Below are 20,621 nucleotides of genomic sequence, written 5' to 3' on the forward strand. Positions count from 1 at the left end.
CCTAATTTCCAACCTAAATTTCCCCTGGAGCAACTTGAGGCCATTCCCTCTAGTCCTATCACTAGTTATCTGCAAGAAGAGGCCGACCCCCAGCTCCCCACACCTTCCTTTCAGGGAGTTGTAGAGAACAATAAGGTCTCCCCTGAGCCTCCTCTTCTCCAGACTAAACAACCCCACTTCCGTCAGCCGCTCCCCATAGGACTTGTGTTCCAGGCCCTTCACCAGCTTCGTAGCCCTTCTCTGGACACACTCCAGGGCCTCGATGTCCTTCTTGTAGTGAGGGGCCCAAAGCTGAACACAGTACTCGAGGTGTGGCCTCACCACAGCTGAGTACAGGGGGACAGTCACCTCCCTGGTCCTGCTGGCTACACTATGCCTGATACAAGCCAGGATGCCACTGGCCTTCTTGGCCACCTGGGCACACTGCTGGCTCATGTTCAGGTGAGCTTCGATTAACACCCCCAGATCCCTTTCCTCTGCAGAGCTTTCCAGCCACTCTGCCCCAAGCCTGTAGCGCTGCATGGGGTTGTTGCGGCCAAAGTGCAGGACCCAGCACTTGGCCATGTTGAACCTCATCCCATTGGCTCTGCCCATCCACCCATCTTGTCCAGGTCCCTCTGCAGGGACTTTCTACCCTCCGGCAGAGCAACCTAATGATATAATATACACATAATTTTATTTAAACTAAGGAAAAAAATCTTTCTTTGCCTGATGCAATTTACACGTCCTGGTTTGGTGGCTGTAGGGCACATGTGCAAATTCTCTCTAATTTAAACTACTATTTTCTGCATCCTATACTACTTAAATAAGACATTTCTATGTTATTTCAGTGCAGCACCTTCATGTCGTTGTTTCATTCCATTTTATCTGAATTAGATTCTGCTCTTAGATTAAGGAGTTTGGAGCTTAGATATATTAAAGCTGATGTAATGATCTTTATACTTTGGATCAACAAGCGGGTCCTAAGTTTACCACGCTTGATGTGAAGGTGTAGGCTATTTATAATGCTGTGGTTCCTCTTTTTTCAACTCAAATACGAAAGATTTGGAGTGGCTGTGGGATGCCGACTAGCAGAAATGAAATATTAGCCATGCAATCTGCTTTTGCATTTTGAAACAGTATTTTACGCTTTAAAAGGGTACTTTCAACCAACAGCTCTCTTCCAGACACTTTCTTTTCTTTGATAGTTACCTGAGTTTGTTCATGCAGACACAAAATATTTTTTTCAAAGAATCGCTCCTTATGAAAACCGAATATTTTGTTTATATTAACAAATAGTGTTTATGGTTTTGAGTTGTTGTAAAATGTGTTAAAAACCCATTGTCTTAACAGCTATTGAAAATCCTTCCTGTTATGTTACTTGCTTTTAACGTGGAGTAATAGGTTCTAAGGCCTCATGGAATAATGCAAGCATGTCTTTAAGTCTTTGTAACGAAAGGTACAGAAATAGGATGCATACAAGTGCATAACAGTTTTGGTTGACTCACTCTGAAGTTAGTTCAGGTGGATCTCATTATCATTTGTCTGACTTGTGAAAAGGCTTTCCTAGGAGGCAGAGAAAATGAAGTTGAGGATTATAAAAATTATGACAGACAAAGACCCAAGAAACAATAATCTTAAGAGAAAGCTTAAACTGAAATTTAAATTATTTGTGTTAACAGTAAGTTACAATCATATGAGGGTGATAAAAATACACAAACACACAACTTCAGGCCAATTTAAGCTATATGTATGTGAATTATATTTGAGGTCTACTAGATTAAACTAAAATCTTAGTCAAAAGACGTGTGACTAAGAATCGTAACTTTAATTTCAGCATATGTATACTAAAGTTTGGATCACAGCATTGTGATGTTGATGGCCAGTTTGAGACTGGTATTTTCAAGAACACTCTTCCCACATTTTTCACTTGTCATAACTGAACAATTATAATTACCATGGGGTAGACAGGATTCTTTTCAAAACACCCCTTTAGATAATGTCACCTGAAAGGTTGTTTTCTATAGGAAAGCTCATGGGCTTTTTAGGTATTTAGCTAATATTTTCACTAATAGTTAGTCTCAATTTATGTAGCGATATAGTATATATATACGTATATATAAGGTAGTATATTGTTTCTGCACAGTCAACAAGTTTGATTTGATACACACATTTATGCAAAAACTAGTGTTCACAAGGAGTTGGTCTTGAATTAAGAATATATTTTAGTAATTAGTAGAAAAGTCTGACACAAAGAGGGTAAAGATGAATCTGAGCCATTATGATTTGTAGTTTTATACTGTACTTTGTTATCCTCTTTAGTTCCTCCAATATTATGCTGCATGAGATTTTATAGCAGATTTTATTTCATTCATTCAGCTGTTTAACCATCCCCAAATGTCTGTGTATATGCATTTGTCTTATTTGGTCCTTATAGAAGATGACATTTCTTTCTTTCTCTTGCTTTTATCAGTAATTCTCTGTCTGCTCTTCATTATATCCAAGTTGTCAAGAGGAAAACGGGAAAAAAGCAGCTTTTTGTATATTTGTTTAAAATGTTTTGCCAGTTATTCTTCAAATACATGCATGCAACATATAAATTAGGATAACAAAGAAGTAAGAGATTCTATTTATAGGGATATGTAAACAAATATATTTGATATGTAGATACACCTACTACAAATTTATTTCCTCTTATCATGACATGCTGCATTTATGAACTTTATAGAAAACTTTAAAAGAAGTGAGAGGGAAATTTAGTTTGGAAACAGAAATCATCTCTGTGTAGCTGTCAGCTATCATCTAAAAATCAAGGGTTTGATTTATAGTTTTTTCAACCTACAAAACAGAAAAACTAGCAATTTTTCCATAGCTGTAGAACATTAATACAACATACCAGTTTGACTGCTCCATGAAAAGTGTTCAGAAATGACGGTAAACTTGTTAAAGGAATTTCAGCAAGTTCTTATTTCTCATCTTACCATCAGAGTATTTATTTCTGTTACCCTGCTTTCCCTGGCTCAGTGGTAAAATAAAATTGAAACAAAAATTTTTGGACTCATTGTCTGCCCAATACAGTGTTTTGTTTTTAATTTCAGCAAGTAGCAAATCATTCTATTTGCTGAGAAAGCAATACAGCTGAAACATTTTATGGAAGTGTTGTGCTTGGTATTTCAGAAGTCACAACTCTTCTCCAAAATGCTACTAAATTATAAACATAAATTTATTTTGTTTAATCAAATATGTTTTCTTATTCAGAAGAGGAACCTGCTCCAAATAGTGTTGTTGAAGAATACCTTCAGGAGAAGAGAAAATATGAAGACAAGCGGAAGCAGCAGCCGAAGAAAGGCGTTTCTCGTGAAGATCAGGTAATTGTTTGAAAAACTAGGGAAAAAGATTCCAGAAAGAGTTCTGAAAACTATTCTTTCTTCATTTGTGTAAAAATGAAGATTAAAAATCCCATATGTTTCTTTTTCTATAAAAAGAATCTTGCTATTCCCAAGCAAAAATAAGTATACCTGTATGAGTGTGTACTCTCTGATCACCTATAGATTACCCAGATACACTGACACATGAAGTTTCTATGTATTTTTGAAAGTATCATCAGTTTAGTTACTAAAATATTCCAGAAGGAAAAGCTACCCACACAGAGGTATCTTTGATGATGTTTACGTGAGTTTGCATTTCTCTACAATGCTTTCCTTGGCTCTGCAGCTTGCTGTAAGATAGCACTGGGACAGAAGTTTGCGTATTTGGCATCTCTCCAAAGTGCTGTTTTTACATTTGTGTGTGTTACATTTTTTACATGTGTGTTACATTTCAGATAATGTTTTAAAGAGATCAAATTCATCCATCTCATTGGGCATTTTGAAGTGAAAAAAAAAATTATTTTGCAGTCAAAATGTATGTAGACTTCAGTATGCAAATGTAAGCAAATTAAAGTTTGACATAAATATTTGTATTTTTTTTCTAAAAAGACAAGTTTGAAACCGTTAAATATGTGAAACTACCTGTGAAGTGGGAAATAACATTAAAGTAAAATCTATGCGGTGCGTCAAATGCATGGGTCTTTTAAGTGCATGTCAATTCAGTTAACAAAGATGTTCGTATTCAAATGTTGAAGTCAGAGAGATTGGAAACTTGAGGCTTAAAAACTTCAAAGCAGCGGCTGGCAAATCTTTATACTTACAGCAAGCTGATTTAGCTCTAAACTAAGAACTTTATGGAAAATTTGTGCATTCAGAAGTCTGTTAACTCTGAATTAAAGAGTACTAAAGATTGGTTGGCAAAGTGGATCAAGGAATTTAAAACCACTTCTAGTGAATTTGTATCAGCCCTGTCCTGGACATCCTAGGGAAACAAGATAAGTTGACAGAAATACATATTTCAGTCATCTTAATTTTTATTTATGTAGCCTCATTAGAAACTATTCAACAATAATTAATCATCTGTTCAGCAAGGATTCATTGACTCTTCAACAATTAATAATCAAGTTCTTTGTATGCCATTTCATTTGTGGTGGGCCTCTTCTGGCCTTGCAAACCTCCTACCTGGTCCTACAGTACAGTTCTATCTTCTGTCCTCTGTACAAGAGTAGGAGAAGATAGGGAAAGTATGTGTCTCTAGAACACCAGACATTGCACATCCTGACCTTATAATTTTGCAAGGGTCAATTTATGAAGTTACATGATCCACCTTATGGCATCTAATCACTCACTGCAAAAATGCCTTCTAAGACACTGAAATTATTTTTATTCACAGGTCTGTTTACAAAAATGCTGGCACCAGAGTAAATTAGGCAAGACACAAGGAATGTGGTTTTGGTTGGTCACAATTTCTTGTAAAAAGGGTTAGTTTGTTTTCATCTGATGGCCTGAGCAGAGATTTGCTCTCTCAGATGTTGTAAGCGTTTGTCTGCAGTAACGTGTAAAACTGCAGAACTTGAATGATTCACAGACTCAAGTATTCTAGAAATTTTCCTTTCTGCCATCTTAAACAGAAGATTAAACAGAAAATAAAGAAAACAAATGCAAACAACAAAAAAAATCCAAAGCCTGCCTTTGGCAGTGTTAAAATGTGTTTTTGAAAGAATTCAAAAGCCAGGAAACTCCTAAAGTTAAGATTGCTCCCAGAAGGAAATTTGATTCCAGTGAACACTTCTGGTATTTCCTATTTCTGTTTTCTATTCTTGTTTAGTTTTTATTCTTTTAAATTTGAAAAACTTGACCAAACAAAACTAAATAGCCATACAGAGGTGTTTTACAACATAGGTGGCCAACCTATCACCTACAGATCAAATGTAGTTTACCACATAAATTCAGTCAAGCACTTATTCCCTGACGCTTTCCTTTCCAGGAATGTCTCAAATATCAGCAAGAAATAAGCTGTGGGTTGTGCAAATTATTCTTATGGTCTGCCCTTTTTATGAAGAGCCCTGTGACTCCTCTACCATTGCAAAGCTTATGCATACAATTCTTGTGTAATCAACATCTCTCAAGTGATCAGAAACAAGACCTGTGATATGATCTTCAGATGTCACCTGAAAGCCAGTGACGTTTTGTAGCTGAAAGACTGGGCAATGTCAGCTGGAGAATAAAATACCAAATATAAATTAGTATGAGCTTAATGTATGTAGCATAAGGATCTGTATCTGTAGAAGAAGTTAAGGTGGTTCATTGTATTCAAGTCTAAAGCTTTTAATTTTTTAATGTCAGTACAAAATTAAAAAGATCAGCAATGTAAAAGTATGTAAGTATCAACCAAGCTAGGTCTTCAATACATAAGTCATCTGTAATTTATGCAATGTTTTGCTTTACTAGATTAAAATGGCAGGTTCAAACAGTAAAATTTGTTGTGAGTGGTCAGTATTGTTTAATCAGAGGTTTCTATTCTGTAAGTATAACCACAATTTTTTTTCCTTAAATGTGCATGTTTATTTCATTAGATGGCCAAACAAGTGCTCTCAAATATGTACCCCCAGCACTGCACACTCTCTCACCATTGGTGCTCTCATTTGTGGTGTCTCTGACTCTCTCGCTTGTCTCTGTCTGCAGTGTTTGTTTTTAGTTCATAGAACAGTTCTCTCTTCCATCTCATTGTACTGTGTCTCAAAATGATAATAGTTTGAAGATGTTTTATATACCTGTTATTTATAAATCTATGTAACTTCCTTAAAACCATGTATTTAATTTCAGACACTGGCACTATTGGACCGGTTCAAATCAAAGTTAACCCAGGCAATTGAAGAAACTCCTGAAAATGAGATTTCTGAACCTGAAGTAGATAATGATGAAGGCTGGTAAGTTTTATGGATTTGGATTTCTGTGTTTATTACTGGTCAGGTTCGAGTGAGGAATAATCACACACTTCATTTTTCAATTGTTTCACAAACCAGTCTCTTTTTTCGATTTAATGAATCCTTCTTTCATATCCCTCTTACTACCATTTTACTTTTTAGTGGCTCATTTAGTTACTTGTTTCTTTGCCTTATTTCTTCTTTATTACATCATTATGAGGAAAGAAGATAGCATGCTTTCTGTGCCAATTATCTCCAGCAGGAATAAGTTATGAAAGGAGTTAGCACCATCTCCCGCCTTCGAATTTACTCAGTTTATCACCTCTAGCTAAACTTCTCTATGTGTTTCTGAAACCCTACTGCACTGGCATGGTCTTACTGTTAAGCCTAAATTTAAGGAGTAGCAGAAACACCAGATGTAAAAAGAGTTGATGCAGCAGGAGTCAGCTAAAACACTGTTTTAGTACTCTGGAAAACAATGCGGGACAGTAGGAAATGTTTTGCCTTGTATAGTCTTAAGTCCTACAAAAACTGTGGAGTGGTAAGTATTTTAAAGACTGATGGATAAGATAAAGACAGACTCACCTGAAATGGAGGGAGACCCCAACAAAGCAGGGTAGCACTGGAATTGATGAAGTGCTGCAGAAGTTGTGACCTCCACGGTCAAAGAAGCAACCTGTACCGTGTTTACTCATGTTAGTCTTTCATCCAAAGAACCCACATTAAGTAGAGAAGGGGAAAAATCCGTATGATTTAAATTGTGATCCTGCAATCTTAGGCAGCAAGCTGTTCAATGATAATAAAAAATGCTTTCATAAAATAGCTATAAAAAAGGGTTTTTTTAGAAAATGTTTTATACAAACTGGTCGTGTTTTTTATAAGACAGGCAATACAGTTGGTCTAATATAATATCTCTGCCTACAACATTTTCCTTAGTTGTACACATAAGCTATCACGGCTACAACAGAACTACCTCTAAAATAGAAAATTGAACAACTATCCTGGCAAGTCTTTTAAAACACCCAGAATTTCTATATCTCAGATAACTTAAAATGAGTAAGTAAAAATACATCATATGTACCTTTATGATCTTCCTAAAGGCTCCGATCCTGGGAGTAGGAAACCAATCAGATACCTACCTCTTCCAAACCCCAAACTAGTACCAGTAACTAGAAAAAAAATTGAATTACAATAAGACAAACTAAGATGTACAAAGATGTTTTAAAGTACATTAGAAATCCTTTTTAAATAGGAACAAAATGACATAACTAGTTGTTGTTAAAGGACCCTATGTCTGTTTGAGGAGACTTACGCAAAACAGAAAGATAAACATGCTAAATGAAGTGCTTTTTAAGCATTGGGAGGAAATGCAGACTGTCTAAATAAGTTAGATTTACTGCCATTCTGAGAATGAAAAAGATGTGCATACTGATCTGAGAAAAGACAACTTAAAAAATAGTGGGAGGGAATATAATGTGTGGGAGGCAAAACGTTTTTGTTTTTGTTTTTTTTTAATTTTATTTCATTTTTTTTGTTCCACGTGTTAATAAATGAAAAGAAATTCTTCATTTGGACGTTACAGGTCAAATTACAATAACCTGTAATATAAAAATGGTAATTTTTATACATTAAATAAGAAAATCTTAGACTATTTGTTTGAAGATAGATTCCAAAGAAATTTAACAGAAAAAAAAAAAGACGGTAGATAAGAAAAAGCTGAATTGCAAATTATGAGGCCTAAATGGTCTCATAATGGATGATACTAAAATTTTAGATTACTCAGCTCACTTCTCCATTTTTATTTCTATCATATGAATGAATCATTGCTTATTTTTAATTTAGTAAGATAAAGCTACACAGATTCTGCAGCTTTACAGTCACACCTTCTTGCTTTTCACTGAGTAGAGCTGAGACCTCACCAGGGAAATACTAGGATTTTTTTTTTTTTTTTCAGAAAACTTCAGACATTTACTAGCAGAAACACTAAAACTAGTAGTACAGCACTTAGCATAGAATTCTTGCAGTCATAAAACAACATATTTACATATGTAGTGCATAATGAGTGCAATATTATCTTGATATTTTTCTCAATGAAATTTCATTTGAGTTACTGCATACGTTATTAAAAATCCTGTAATTCTTTCAATGCAAAAGCTATTAAAACATCACCAGCAATCTTTTTGCTTTTTATTTCATTGATGATATTCTTTGCTTAAATTCTTTTTTTTTCACAGAAGAACTGAGAATTTCTCTTAGCTTTAGAATCTAAACAAAATTACTGAATATGGTAGTTTAAAAATTCAGACTCTTTTTCTTAAGTTTTCATTCTACTTTTAATGTTAACTCTGTTGTCTGGAATGAAAAGAAGAAAAACAGCCTTGCTTTATTTGCTTTTATTCATTGGCAGTTTTAACAGGTAAAACAGAAAAAAAAAATTGCTTTGGTTTCTTGTTTTTGAAAACAGAGAAATTAATTTCCTAAATCTTGCCCCTTTCAGGATAAGTCTCATTACCACTTGTTGTTACTTTAAGTTTCTCTTGTCACCATCTATTTGGTAAATTCTTTAAATTACATAATCTTCCTTCATTATGTCTTTTCTATCTTGGGCATTATGCAGCTCTTTGAGGATGAGGTATAACATATGGCATAAATTTTTTGTCCCTTGGATTTCAGGATTTCACTAATACTTTGAGATCCTTCAGACGTACCAATGTGCTTTTAAATTCTGCAGAAAGTATGCAGCCTTTCCTTTACCTCTGAACACCTGAACGACTGATCTTTCTTTTCACAGTAATATAACCAGTCTGTTAAGGACTTGCAAAGTCTAATCTTCATCGTTTGTGTTCCCTTCTGAGTAACTACTGACATCTAATTGGTGATAATGCTTCTCCCTGTTGGCAACTTAAACTGAAGGAAGAAGATTGTTGTAATTTCAGATTATGAAATAGTGTGGCTTTTTTGTTCAGAAAACAACATTGCATTCAAAATGGCACTAAAATGAAGATTTAGAATAATATCATGCTAAGCAATAGACTAATAATTAACATTATATTATTAGTTTTGCAGTTCAGTAAATGTACATGTTAACATCGTAGACTGGAGTCTTGCTCCATTTTCAATGAATTTACTTCGAAGCTAAATAAGTTGTAAAATATTTTTATTACGCAAATTGGCTAGATCCACATACAACATTAGCAAAGCAATGAAGTCTTCTAAAAGGTATTCATGACTGTTAGAATGGCTTGGAGAGTTGAATTTCATATTTTGGGATAAAGACTTAATGTTTTCATTTCTTCATCGGATTGGATGATTTGAGATAAGTATAGTGACTTGACATTAAAAAAATTATCTTTCTTAATTTCAATCTACTCCTCCAAACATGATAATTCTACTCAAAAACAATAATAGTACTCTATAAGATTTATAGTAAATATAATTAGCGTATGTCATACACATATATGATATGCACAAATTATGTGATTCCTGCAGGCTATTTTGTAGATCATGGCTGCTCTTTTTATGGGAAGTGAAAGCCAGCCACTATGCTTTGCTCTACTGTCAGGGTGTGTTATCTGAGGTAGAATGATTGCCTCTAAGACATTTTTATGTGTCCACAGGAGTGGCCACACATTGAGGTATAATTTTCATTTTCTGTCAAGATAGAAACTATTACCAATTTGTTATGTTTTCTTTTATTTGGCAAACTTTTCTCTGCATATTTGGCTGAGCTGCTGTATTGGCATGAAGCATAGCAGACGTTTGGGTACTTTTCAGCAGCATTCTACTTTTTATGCAGGAAAAAAAGAAGAAAGAAATATGACTCTATTGTAAACAGTGTGTATGGTGTTTGATAATTATTACCAGATTTTACTGTCTAACAAGGCATCTGAGGAAGTGTAGTGAAGAGATCTGAAGAGAAATGAATAATATAAGTTTTAACATGAAATAGCAGGATCTTTGCTGGGATTGCAAACTCTGATGCTAAGTGAGAATGATTATATGTACATGTCTGCAGCAATCAAAACTTAATTTCCCCTGCAGAAATCAAAAATAAATAAATAAACAAGTTCTGTACTGCCAGAAAGGGTGCTTGTAACAATAAAAGGATCTCCAAAGAAGTAGACAAATGCATTTTTGTGGCACCTAGGTACATCAGGAGAATATGCCTGATCATCCTGGTGCACACATACTTGTCCTTATGGCTCCATATCAAGAACTATTGCTTATGCTTTTTTTAAGATTTGCCAGACTACTTTAGTACTGTTTCATCATTATTTGCTATTTATGTACTCATAGTCCATCTAAGAAAGTATCAGACGTAGGACTTCATCCTTTACTTTCACAAAGGTTGTGCAGAGTGCAGCAGAGGTAGATTTGACAGAACATAGTTACTCATTCTGAGCTGAAAGTCTTACCCAGGGCTTCACATGACAGACTTCTCGCCAGAATTTAGTGAGGTGTCTTCTGCTTGGAGACTGAGAACTAAATGTGTGATGGCAGAAGACCCATCTGGAAGTACTATCTACGTGGTACTTCCACTCTGGATTACTGGATATGCCTGAATTTGAAAGTGAAAACCCTGCACGGGTTACACTTCATACAGAACACTGCTACTCATCTTCTTTAGGATTTGGACTTCTATATACATTTTGTTGCATACATGTGGCACCTAGTCAGGTTGTAGTGCCACTTTGGGACCATGATTGTAACATCAAATAGTTACACCTTTAGTAAAAATCAAGTGTCAGTCCAAAAAATATTATGGCAACTATATATAATGAAATTGATGATGCAGATCCTGTGAACATGACATAAAATATCTTCAATAGAGATAATCCAGCTATGAGGATAAAAAAGTCAGATGCAGACAAGTATATTCAAAGATTGACTGCTTTAGTCAATTTAGACAAAATCTTCCTGTTTAGATAGGATAAAAATGATATTTACAACTCTGAATTACTTTCCTATTAAATAATTCTCCACTTAAAAATACATATAGTAACCATATCCCAATCCAGCTATGCACCCAGGAAGAAATACTAGAAAGTTTGTAATGCTGTCTGTGTATTCTTATAATTGCCACTAATTTATGGAAAAGGAACACAGATACTGCACTGACAGTGATACATAATCTCCCTGACAGAAAGGTAGCTGATCTGGGGCTATTGTACTTTCAGCTCTAGGGTTGTTTTAGGATTCTATCTTGTCATTCCTGTTATGAAATGTACAAGTCAATTTAATGATGGTTCACTCTACTTTGTTATCTGTTTCCAGGAAGGGTAGGATTAGATCTTCTGCTGCTAAGAAGTGAAACATTTTCCCAGATAACTCATCCTTCTAAGAAATGTCTGTTTATTCTTGTTATCAAAAATATTGCTGTTCAGTTGGTAAGAGTTTTCATTTCTGAAGCCACCAAGAATACTGATTAATCATAGAGTTAACATAAGAAAAGGGCCAGAAGGGGACCTCCAAACGTAATATAATTACACCGTTTCCATAACCCAATGGCCAATGTATCTGCAGTGCACTTTTCTTACTATTAGTCACATTTATTCACTGGAAGTCCAATGACAGAGATTCCCTAGGCAATCTCTTGTAGTGTTTAAATGTTCCTCTTGGTATAGAATATTTGTATGTAATCCATTCTTCCCTGTGATACGAGTGGATTCTAGAAAACTGTTCACTGTCTCTTTTTCAAGATGCTTTTTAGCACACTTGAAAATAATCACAAGCTCATCTCTTTCAGTTGGACAAAAAAGAAAACATTTTAGTCTTTCTGCAGAGATTATTCTTTCTCAATTTGTGATCATTCTTCCTGAGTGGGTCACCTCTCTTTCAAAGCACAAAATTCAAGACTAGATACAAGTCTTTGTCAGTGTTGAGTGAAAAGATCAATTTATTTGTCATTGTTTCTTTTATGCCTGCTTTCTAATCCATTCCAAGCCACAGATCTTTTTCTGCTGAATGGTTGCCTAATCTGTCTCTGTCCTGTACCCATACTATTAATTGTCCTTACTGAAATTCAGCCATTGCACTTTCTGAATTTTATCCTATTTTTCATACTTCATAACTAGTTTGCCAAAATCACGTAAATTCTAAATACTCCAATAAACTTTAATAGAATCATAGAATCATTAAGGTTGGAAAAGACATTCAGGGTCATCTGGTCCAACCATCCCCCTGCCACCAATATCACCTACTAAACATGTCCCTAAGCGCCAGGTCCAACCTTGCCTTGAACACCCCCAGGGACGGTGACTCCACCACCACCCTGGGCAACCCGTCCCAATGCCTGACTGCTCTTTCTGAGAAGAAACTTCTCCGAATTTCCAACCTGAACCTCCCCTGGAGCAACTTGAGGCCATTCCCTCTAGGCCTATCACTAGTTATCTGCAAGAAGAGGCCGACCCCCAGCTCCCCACACCTTCCTTTCAGGTAGCTGTAGAGAGCAATAAGGTCTCCCCTGAGCCTCCTCTTCTCCAGACTAAACAACCCCAGTGCCCTCAGCCGCTCCCCATAGGACTTGTGTTCCAGGCCCTTCACCAGCTTCGTAGCCCTTCTCTGGACTCGCTCCAGGGCCTCGATGTCCTTCTTGTAGTGAGGGGCCCAAAACTGAATGCAGTACTCAAGGTGCGGCCTCACCAGAGCTGAGTACAGGGGGACAGTCACCTCCTGGTCCTGCTGGCTACACTATTCCTGATACAAGCCAGGATGCCTTTGGCCTTCTTGGCCACCTGGGCACACTGCTGGCTCATGTTCAGGCAACCAGATCCCTTTCCTCTGCAGAGCTTTCCAGCCACTCTGCCCCACGCCTGTAGCACTGCATGGGGTTGTTGTGACCAAAGTGTAGTACTAGGCACTTAGCCGTGTTGAACCTCATCCCATTGGCTTCTGCCCATCGAGGCCCTTCTTCAAGACCCTTCTTTCAAGACCCTTCTTCACAAAACTTCATATTGCACATGCATTCTATAAACACATTCTTCTCTGTTAAAGTCATAAATAGGAGTGAAGTAAACAACCCCACCAAATTTATTATTTCATGCTTGACACTAACAGTCAACTTCTAAACATAGGGCTCTGTACCTGATTTTCCACCAGCTTTATATCCTTATGAAATAGTTGTTTGTTTGTTTTTGTGGTTTTTGTTTTTGTTTGTTTGTTTGTTTTAATCTACACTTTTCCAGATGGAATACCAATGCTTGTGGAAGTTACAAGTTCTCTGCTACAGAAATTCACTTGTAATATACCTAACCAAAATTCTGGACTATCTTCCACTGTTCTCACTCTGATCTTTGAAAACCAGTGTAGAATTCCTGAAACTGCTAGATTTATTGACAACCTTACATATATTTCTGTTCTCATGAGAGTTTAACAGTCCTGACAATTTCTGAGTTGGTAGAACTTTCTGTAGAAAACAACCCACCATTTTCTCTCTTTAATGTTCACCTGATTGCCACATGGGCTTACCATGTATCTGTGAAGGTTAGCAACTGTTTGTGCATTCTCACAAATAAAATGTATGAGAAGTTTTGTGAACAAGCTCCTGTAGCATTCTTGAATATAAAGCTTAGTTGTTAAGATCAAATAACGTAAAACTCACAAGGAACAGCACTCCATACAACCCAAAAATATATATTTATATATATCATACACTAAACCAATCAAGAATTTAGAATATTATATTTCCTGGGTGAAATCTAAGGTGTTAGATGTGAACTTGATCTTTCAAAGAAAGAGATCAGCTTTTTTCTTCCACATGGAACACTGTTATAGCTGTAACTGTAAGAAACAAATGTAAATGAGGCAGTCACTTAAGTATTTTGGGGATGAAGTCTAGGCTCTGAAATTTACTCTTTTCTTTTGATATGAAATAACTAAATAATAACTAAATAAATCTTTTCAGATATACTGTGGGACAAGAAAGAATAAACAAGGTGGGAATTTGGAAAAAATGATGTTTTTTCACGTTTTCTCAGTTTAAAATTACTTTATGCTTAGTTACCTTTGTTGAGTCTGAACTTAGTGAAGAACTTAGATCAAATGAAGTTCACTTGATCATTAATAATTTGATCTTTATTCTGAATGTTACTTAATTTAAGAGATAGGAAAAAAAAGGAATATTTTTAAATCAAAGTAAGCAAGTTAATGCTTGAAAATACTTTTTCAAGTTACAGTGAAAAGGATATGAAAATTATGTGAGTAAAGGTCTTGCATTTCAAACAAGGCATTCAATATCTTGCCTTATAGATAGTGTTTCATATGCAGGTTGTTTAAATACTGAGGCTGGATTGGCTGTTGTTAGTTATTTGTGACAAACCTCATTTAAGATAGTAAAGACTAAAAATGAATTTAATGGAACTGTTCACTTAAACAGACTGTTTAAAATCTTGTGGCTCTTAGAGGGCTTTTAAAGATACCTCCTTGGTCACAAAATGCTATTTTGATTTGCACAGTGCAAATCAGATGATCATAAATCTGATCACCTGATTATAGCCAAGAATAAAGGGCAGGAGTCTGTTTAATTGTTTTTATTACTGCTTCTTTGGACAAAAATCTCAGTGAACTCAGTGAAGGTCAGTGCTAACCATTTAAAGTGCAGCCTGGTTCATACACATCAAATACTATAACCTTTTCCCAGTTCTGAATTTTACAAAACTACTCCTGATGCCAGTTAAATGTTTTAACATTGGGTGCTAATGCTAAGCTCTTTCTGCCAGGACATTCACTGCAATTTGACTGCAAAATTTTTTACCCGGTTTGTACAGAAACTTTTTTTTTTTTTTTTTTTTTACAGAAACTGTTTTACTCCAGCACAAACAAACAGAACCTGTACGTTCAGTAAAGGCATTCTCTATCCAGAATCAGTAGTTATGTCCTTTACTTCAGAAATGTTTTCATTTGTAGTACAAGGAAAAATTCTCTCAGAATATTTAACATTGGTGTCAAGGAGAAATCTGTTGCAATCAGGAGTAGGAATACAGTATTCCATTTCTTTCATACTCTTCCAGTAAAAGGTTTTGTATCTGAGAGAGATTTGTGTCTAAAAAAAAAAAAAAAAAGTATCAAGACACCACCTCTAATGTCTGCTCTAGAGAGTAGGCTAGAATTGGTTTGGTTTGGTTTTCTTTTTTCGTTGAAATAGGAATTTCAGAATCAGGAAAATGTTGAAGCCAGTCAGACTGTTTTTATATTACAAAATTTCATTTGTATTAAGAACTAAATCAATGATGCACACTGTTAATATCTACTCCACATAAATCTGTTAATGTCTTCCACATTTTATTTCCAGTACTTCTTATTTTATACATCTGCTATTAAACTTTGCATTGTGAAATCCTTCTGGATAAACACCTAAAAAAATGGTTATATTTCTTTCATAAACCTAACCTTTTTATATGTGTTTTCTAGAATGCTCTCTTTCTTTGCCATAATACCTTACAGATGATTATGAAATATGGCTTCCTCAAGATTAGCACCAGTCTCTGCAGATTCAGCTGCAGAAGCTTAACTGTGACAAACACAGTAAGCTCCTGAAAACTAAGCAGCAGTCTTTTTCACATGCCGATGCTAGCTTGGGGAACGAAAGAAAAAGTGCTGCTGTAATTTATGCCAGTGAGGCACAAAGATGGATTAAAGCCATGTTAGCTCCCCTCCTCCCATCCAGATTTGAGCCAACGTTCCTCCACTAGTCTGGAAAAACTGGCTTTATGTTAGGGCTCTCCTGCTAAGGCCATTGATTTACTCAACTACATTTAAGAAAAAAAAAAAAAAGTTGACAAAATACTTACTTGCTTGTTACAAAGAATAAGTGCATTCCAGAGGTCTGTATTAGAAACACATTGGAAAGAGGGGTTTCTTTTCTGTTTAGCAAAAAGATTAGTGTTTGTTTGGGGTTTAGCATTGTCAGTAACTTTTAAAGGGGAAAAGAAAAAAAAAATCCTCCTGCTCTAAATCGTTTTTCTCCAATTTTCTCTCCACCTTCTTCACCCCTCTACTGCTAGAATGTGGTCAAACCTTGGTATGTAAATGCTAGCTGCTAGCCCACTGCTGAACAGTCAGTAATTTTGTATTAACAAATTGTTCTTCTGCTGAAGTTATATATTTATTGCTTCTAGCTGTTTAGCATGCCTGAGAAACACAGGGCCTTTGGGGTGGGTTTTTTGTTTGTTTATTTTTTGTTAATTCCTTCATGTCTTAAGTTTATTTGGACTAGGCATCTGGGCCTGGAATCGACTACTGTTTGACTTAAATTCAGAGATGATCCATGCTTTACTCAAGGGATATCTAGTATTTCATTTACTGTCTGGAAACCTTACATTTTATTTATTGCCAGCAAACTTAGTGAAGAATGAAGAAATAATCTTCTAACTCTTTAATAGCCTAGCTTAAGCTTCCTGATTATTTACACACCTTTATAAGCACCCCAACTTCATCTCATTCAATGACATGATTAAATCGTGTGGATTTGGACGTATTCAGAATGGGAAGAGGGAAGGACAAAAGAGAAGGGAGGGCATCCAGAAAATGTTGAATGTTAAGTTATGAAAATCAGAATATTCTTATGTTAGATACACTCTTCTCTCTTTCCGCTCCCTCCTACTTTGTGCTCTGGTGATACAAGCCTGTTTGTGTTAACCTGGTGAGGCAATTTGCCGACTTCTAGAGTATCAGATGCTGTACAAGCTACTGCCAGAGACAGGATGCTAGACTGGATGGATCATTGGTCAGTTCCGGTACGGCGGTTCCCATGTCCTTATAGTAAAAGCTGTGTAAAGTTTTTCTGTGCTGGTACACTGTCTGGAACAACATCTGGAATTTACATTACTGTCTCCCATACCAACCTACTCTACCAGGAGCAGTTGTCTATTTAAAAGCACCCAGCTTCTTTCATCAAACTACTTAATATTTTTGTGAAGGGGATAAAGATGTACTGTAAATATTCTATATAGGAATTGTTACCAAATAGATACTAAATAATAACTGGATAATTGATTTTTTTAAATTTGTTTTTAGAAAAAATGCTTACAATCAGAAGTCAGCATGGTTTTACGTATTTCTAATTATTTCTAACCATGAGAAAGCCAATCCAATTTTCCCCCAGTGATTTTATTATCTTTTGAATTGGATTATCTTTTTTGTAGTTACGTTGATTTTCCCTTAGAAGGTTACTTACAATTAAATCTTCTTTCAAGAGAAAAAAAAACGCTTAGCAACATCCTGAACAATAGAAAAGGATGCTCCATTACATTAGTCTTTATCAAGAATTGCTTACTTTGTTGGTAGCTTTGCAAATACTGAAGGGTTGGGTTTTTTTATTTTAACTTGGATATCTCACACTTAGTGAAACTACTGCTTTTTTATTATTTTCACAGTGAATGTTTTGGGCAAAAATGAGGATGTAGCATTTGAATAGTATCTCAAGAAAATGGTATGTTAGAAATATCTGCAAAAGTTCCATTTCATTTTATGTGGTAGGCCTAACAGAAGAGTACAGTCTGACTTTGTAGAATGTTTATTTATTTATAATATTTATAAATTATATTTTTATCAGTTTTGCTTGCTTAGAATTGAGGAGATTGTGCAATAACAGCACTAGTATGTCACCTCCATTGTTAACATCTGAGTGCTGAAATACTGGAGGCAAGTAGTACTCCATTGATACAAAAGTTAGAAAATACTCCTTTTAGGTCTTTCAGAAATGACATTTAGCTCAAAATAGTGCTTGGAGGGTGGGAGTTATGAGTGGTATTTATAACGGTGGTGAAAAAGGAGTATTGTATTGATCTTAAATTTCAGTCTAAATTCAATCTGATTTCAGTTTAAAATCTGTGAAGTTATATATGAATATCAATACCATATCTGTGAATGGTAGGTTAGTGCTTAGTGGTGCGAAGTCTACTTGGAGGCCAGTAGCTAGCGGTGTCCCACAGGGACCAGTACTGGGTCCAGTGTTGTTCAACTTATTCCTCAATGACCTGGATGATGGAGCAGAGTGCACCCTCAGCAAGTTTACTGACAAAACAAAGCTGGGAGGAGTGGCTGATACCCCAGAGGGCTGTGCTGCCATTCAGAGGGACCTCGACAGGCTGGAGGGTAGGACAAAGAGGAACCTCATGAAGTTCAACAAGGGCAAGTGCAGGATCCTGCACCTAGGGAGGAATAACCCCAAGCACCAGTACAGGCTGGGGCTGACCTGCTGGAGAGCAGCTCTGCAGAGAGAGACCTGGGAGTTCTGGTGGGCAGCAGGCTGACCGTGAGCCAGCGATGTGCCCTTGTGGCCAAGAAGGCCAACAGTATCCTGGGCTGCATTTGGAAGAGTGTTGCCAGCAGGTCAAGGGAGGTGATCCTCCCCCTCTACTCAGTCCTGGTGAGGCCCCACCTGGAGTGCTGTGTCCAGTTCTGGGCTCCCCGGCACAAGAGGGACATGGAGCTACTGGAGTGAGTCCAGAGGAGGGGTACGAAGATGATGAGAGGACTGGAGCACCTGTCGTACAAGGACAGTCTGAGAGAGCTGGGCCTATTTAGCCTGGAAAAGAGAAGACTGAGGGGAGACCTCATTAATGTGTATAAATATCTGAGTGGAGGGTGTTGAGAGGATGGAGCCAGTCTCTTTTCAGTTGTGCCTAGCGGCAGGAAGGGAGGCAATGGGCACAAACTGAAGCACAGGAGGTTCTGGCTGAGTATGAGAGGGCACTTCTGTGCTGTGAGGGTGACAGAGCACTGGCACAGGTTGCCCAGAGAGGTTGTGGAGTCTCCTTCTCTGGAGATATTCAAAACCCACCTGAATGTCATCCTGCACAACATGCTCTAGGTGATCCTGCTTGGTAGTGGGGTTGGACTAGATGATCTTCAGAGGTCCCTTCCAACCTTGGCCATTCTGTGATTCTGTATATACATGGTATATATATACCATATATGTATATTTGGAATGGTATAGATATATGTATATGGTATATATATATATATACCATATATGTGTTATATATGAATATCTATACCATATTCATAGAATCACCTAGGTTGAAAAAGACTTCTAAGATTACCAAGTCCAGCTGTTAACCTAGCACTGCCAAGTTTACCACTAAAGCATGTCCCTATAACATTAGTTCAAAAACTAATAGAAATTGATTGAAACAATCTTATCTTGATATATAATTAAATACTTGTGAAATCAACTTAAATATAGCAAATATCTTTATTTACAGCAATATTTTTCTCAATGCTTTTCTAATGATTTTTTAATCATTTTTTTATATTAGTATCTTCAGTAGAATAACCAATTGTGTGAATCTGGATAGATCTGACTAACAAATCTTGCTAGAGAAACAAGAGTTGAGAAACGGAAGATTTTATGAAGGCACAAAAAGCTTGAGGGACACATCGTCTGATTTTTGGGTAGTCTTTTGGGGACCCAGAAGTTGCACTCAATGATCCTTGTGGGTCCCTTCCTACTTGGATATTCTATGATTCTATGACAAGTGATCTGATTATTTGGGAAAAGAAATGGGCAGAGAGGAACAGAGGAACGTGGAATTATGGAAACAAGCAGTGAAACAAGAAGTCAAATCTGTTAGTGGTGACAATCACAGCAGAATCCTGGTGACCAGAGGTTTTTGTTGGGAGGCACTGTAAGCTTTTTTGAAGTGAAACGAAACCAGGTTTGGCAAACTAGGTCCAAACTGGAACAGTATGTGTGATACAGTGGAAGGTTTAAGTATCAAGTGCTATGGAAGGGTAGGGGCTTTCATAGATAATTTAGCACAGTTCAGACATTATGAATTAATGAGACAAAACATACTCATGGAAGCTTGTTTCTTACACACCTCTTTTTTGTAATAGCAGTGGCTGTGTGAAACATTGAGAATTAAAGAGAAGAGTCTGTGTTTGAAACTCTTTCTATAGCACTCCTTAAATTGTTAACATCCTTTAAGAATCAGAACCTATTTCAAGTACTTGGGGAAAAAACTTCCTTTCATAATCAGTAAGAGAGAGGAGTTTTCATTACAGAATTCCTTTTCATGAAAAGAGGGATGATGGGTTAATCTCTTATACTAAAATAACAAAGCTGGATAGTGAGATAGGACAGAAAAACCAAGAACTTGCCTGCAAGACTTGTGTTACACAAAGTACTTAAGGGTGGTTGCAGGTTTCGTTAGATATACATGTATTTTCTCTGTCCTGCTGGACTATGTTTCCAAAATTATTTGTAAAGCTCTTGGACACTGTTATGCAAGGAGTGGTGACAGCAGGCTAAGCCAAAAGGCTTGTTTTGATTGTAGCATCTCAGTTCTGAAAAAAGTGAAAACTAGTTTAGATTTCAAGTTCTTTCCTCTTTTAAATTTCTCAT

At 36.3% G+C, this 20,621-nt stretch overlaps 1 protein-coding gene across 8 annotated transcripts in view; it reads left to right on the forward strand.

Moving 5' to 3' along the window:
• Nucleotides 1-20,621, forward strand: part of CWC27 (CWC27 spliceosome associated cyclophilin) — a 130,828-nt gene that overhangs the window by 97,865 nt on the left and 12,342 nt on the right. For all 8 annotated transcript variants that reach the window (XR_010827930.1, XR_010827931.1, XR_010827932.1 and 5 more), the window contains exons 12-13: nucleotides 3,238-3,347; nucleotides 6,174-6,277. Coding sequence is in view for 4 of the 8 variants with exons in the window: in XM_066988809.1 (XP_066844910.1) it covers nucleotides 3,238-3,347; nucleotides 6,174-6,277 (214 nt within the window). In the remaining 4 variants the exon portion in view is untranslated. The remainder of the gene's footprint in view (nucleotides 1-3,237; nucleotides 3,348-6,173; nucleotides 6,278-20,621) is intronic.

The sequence above is a fragment of the Anser cygnoides genome, chromosome Z (genome assembly GCF_040182565.1).
Source record: "Anser cygnoides isolate HZ-2024a breed goose chromosome Z, Taihu_goose_T2T_genome, whole genome shotgun sequence".
Classification (NCBI taxonomy): Eukaryota; Metazoa; Chordata; class Aves; order Anseriformes; family Anatidae; genus Anser; species Anser cygnoides.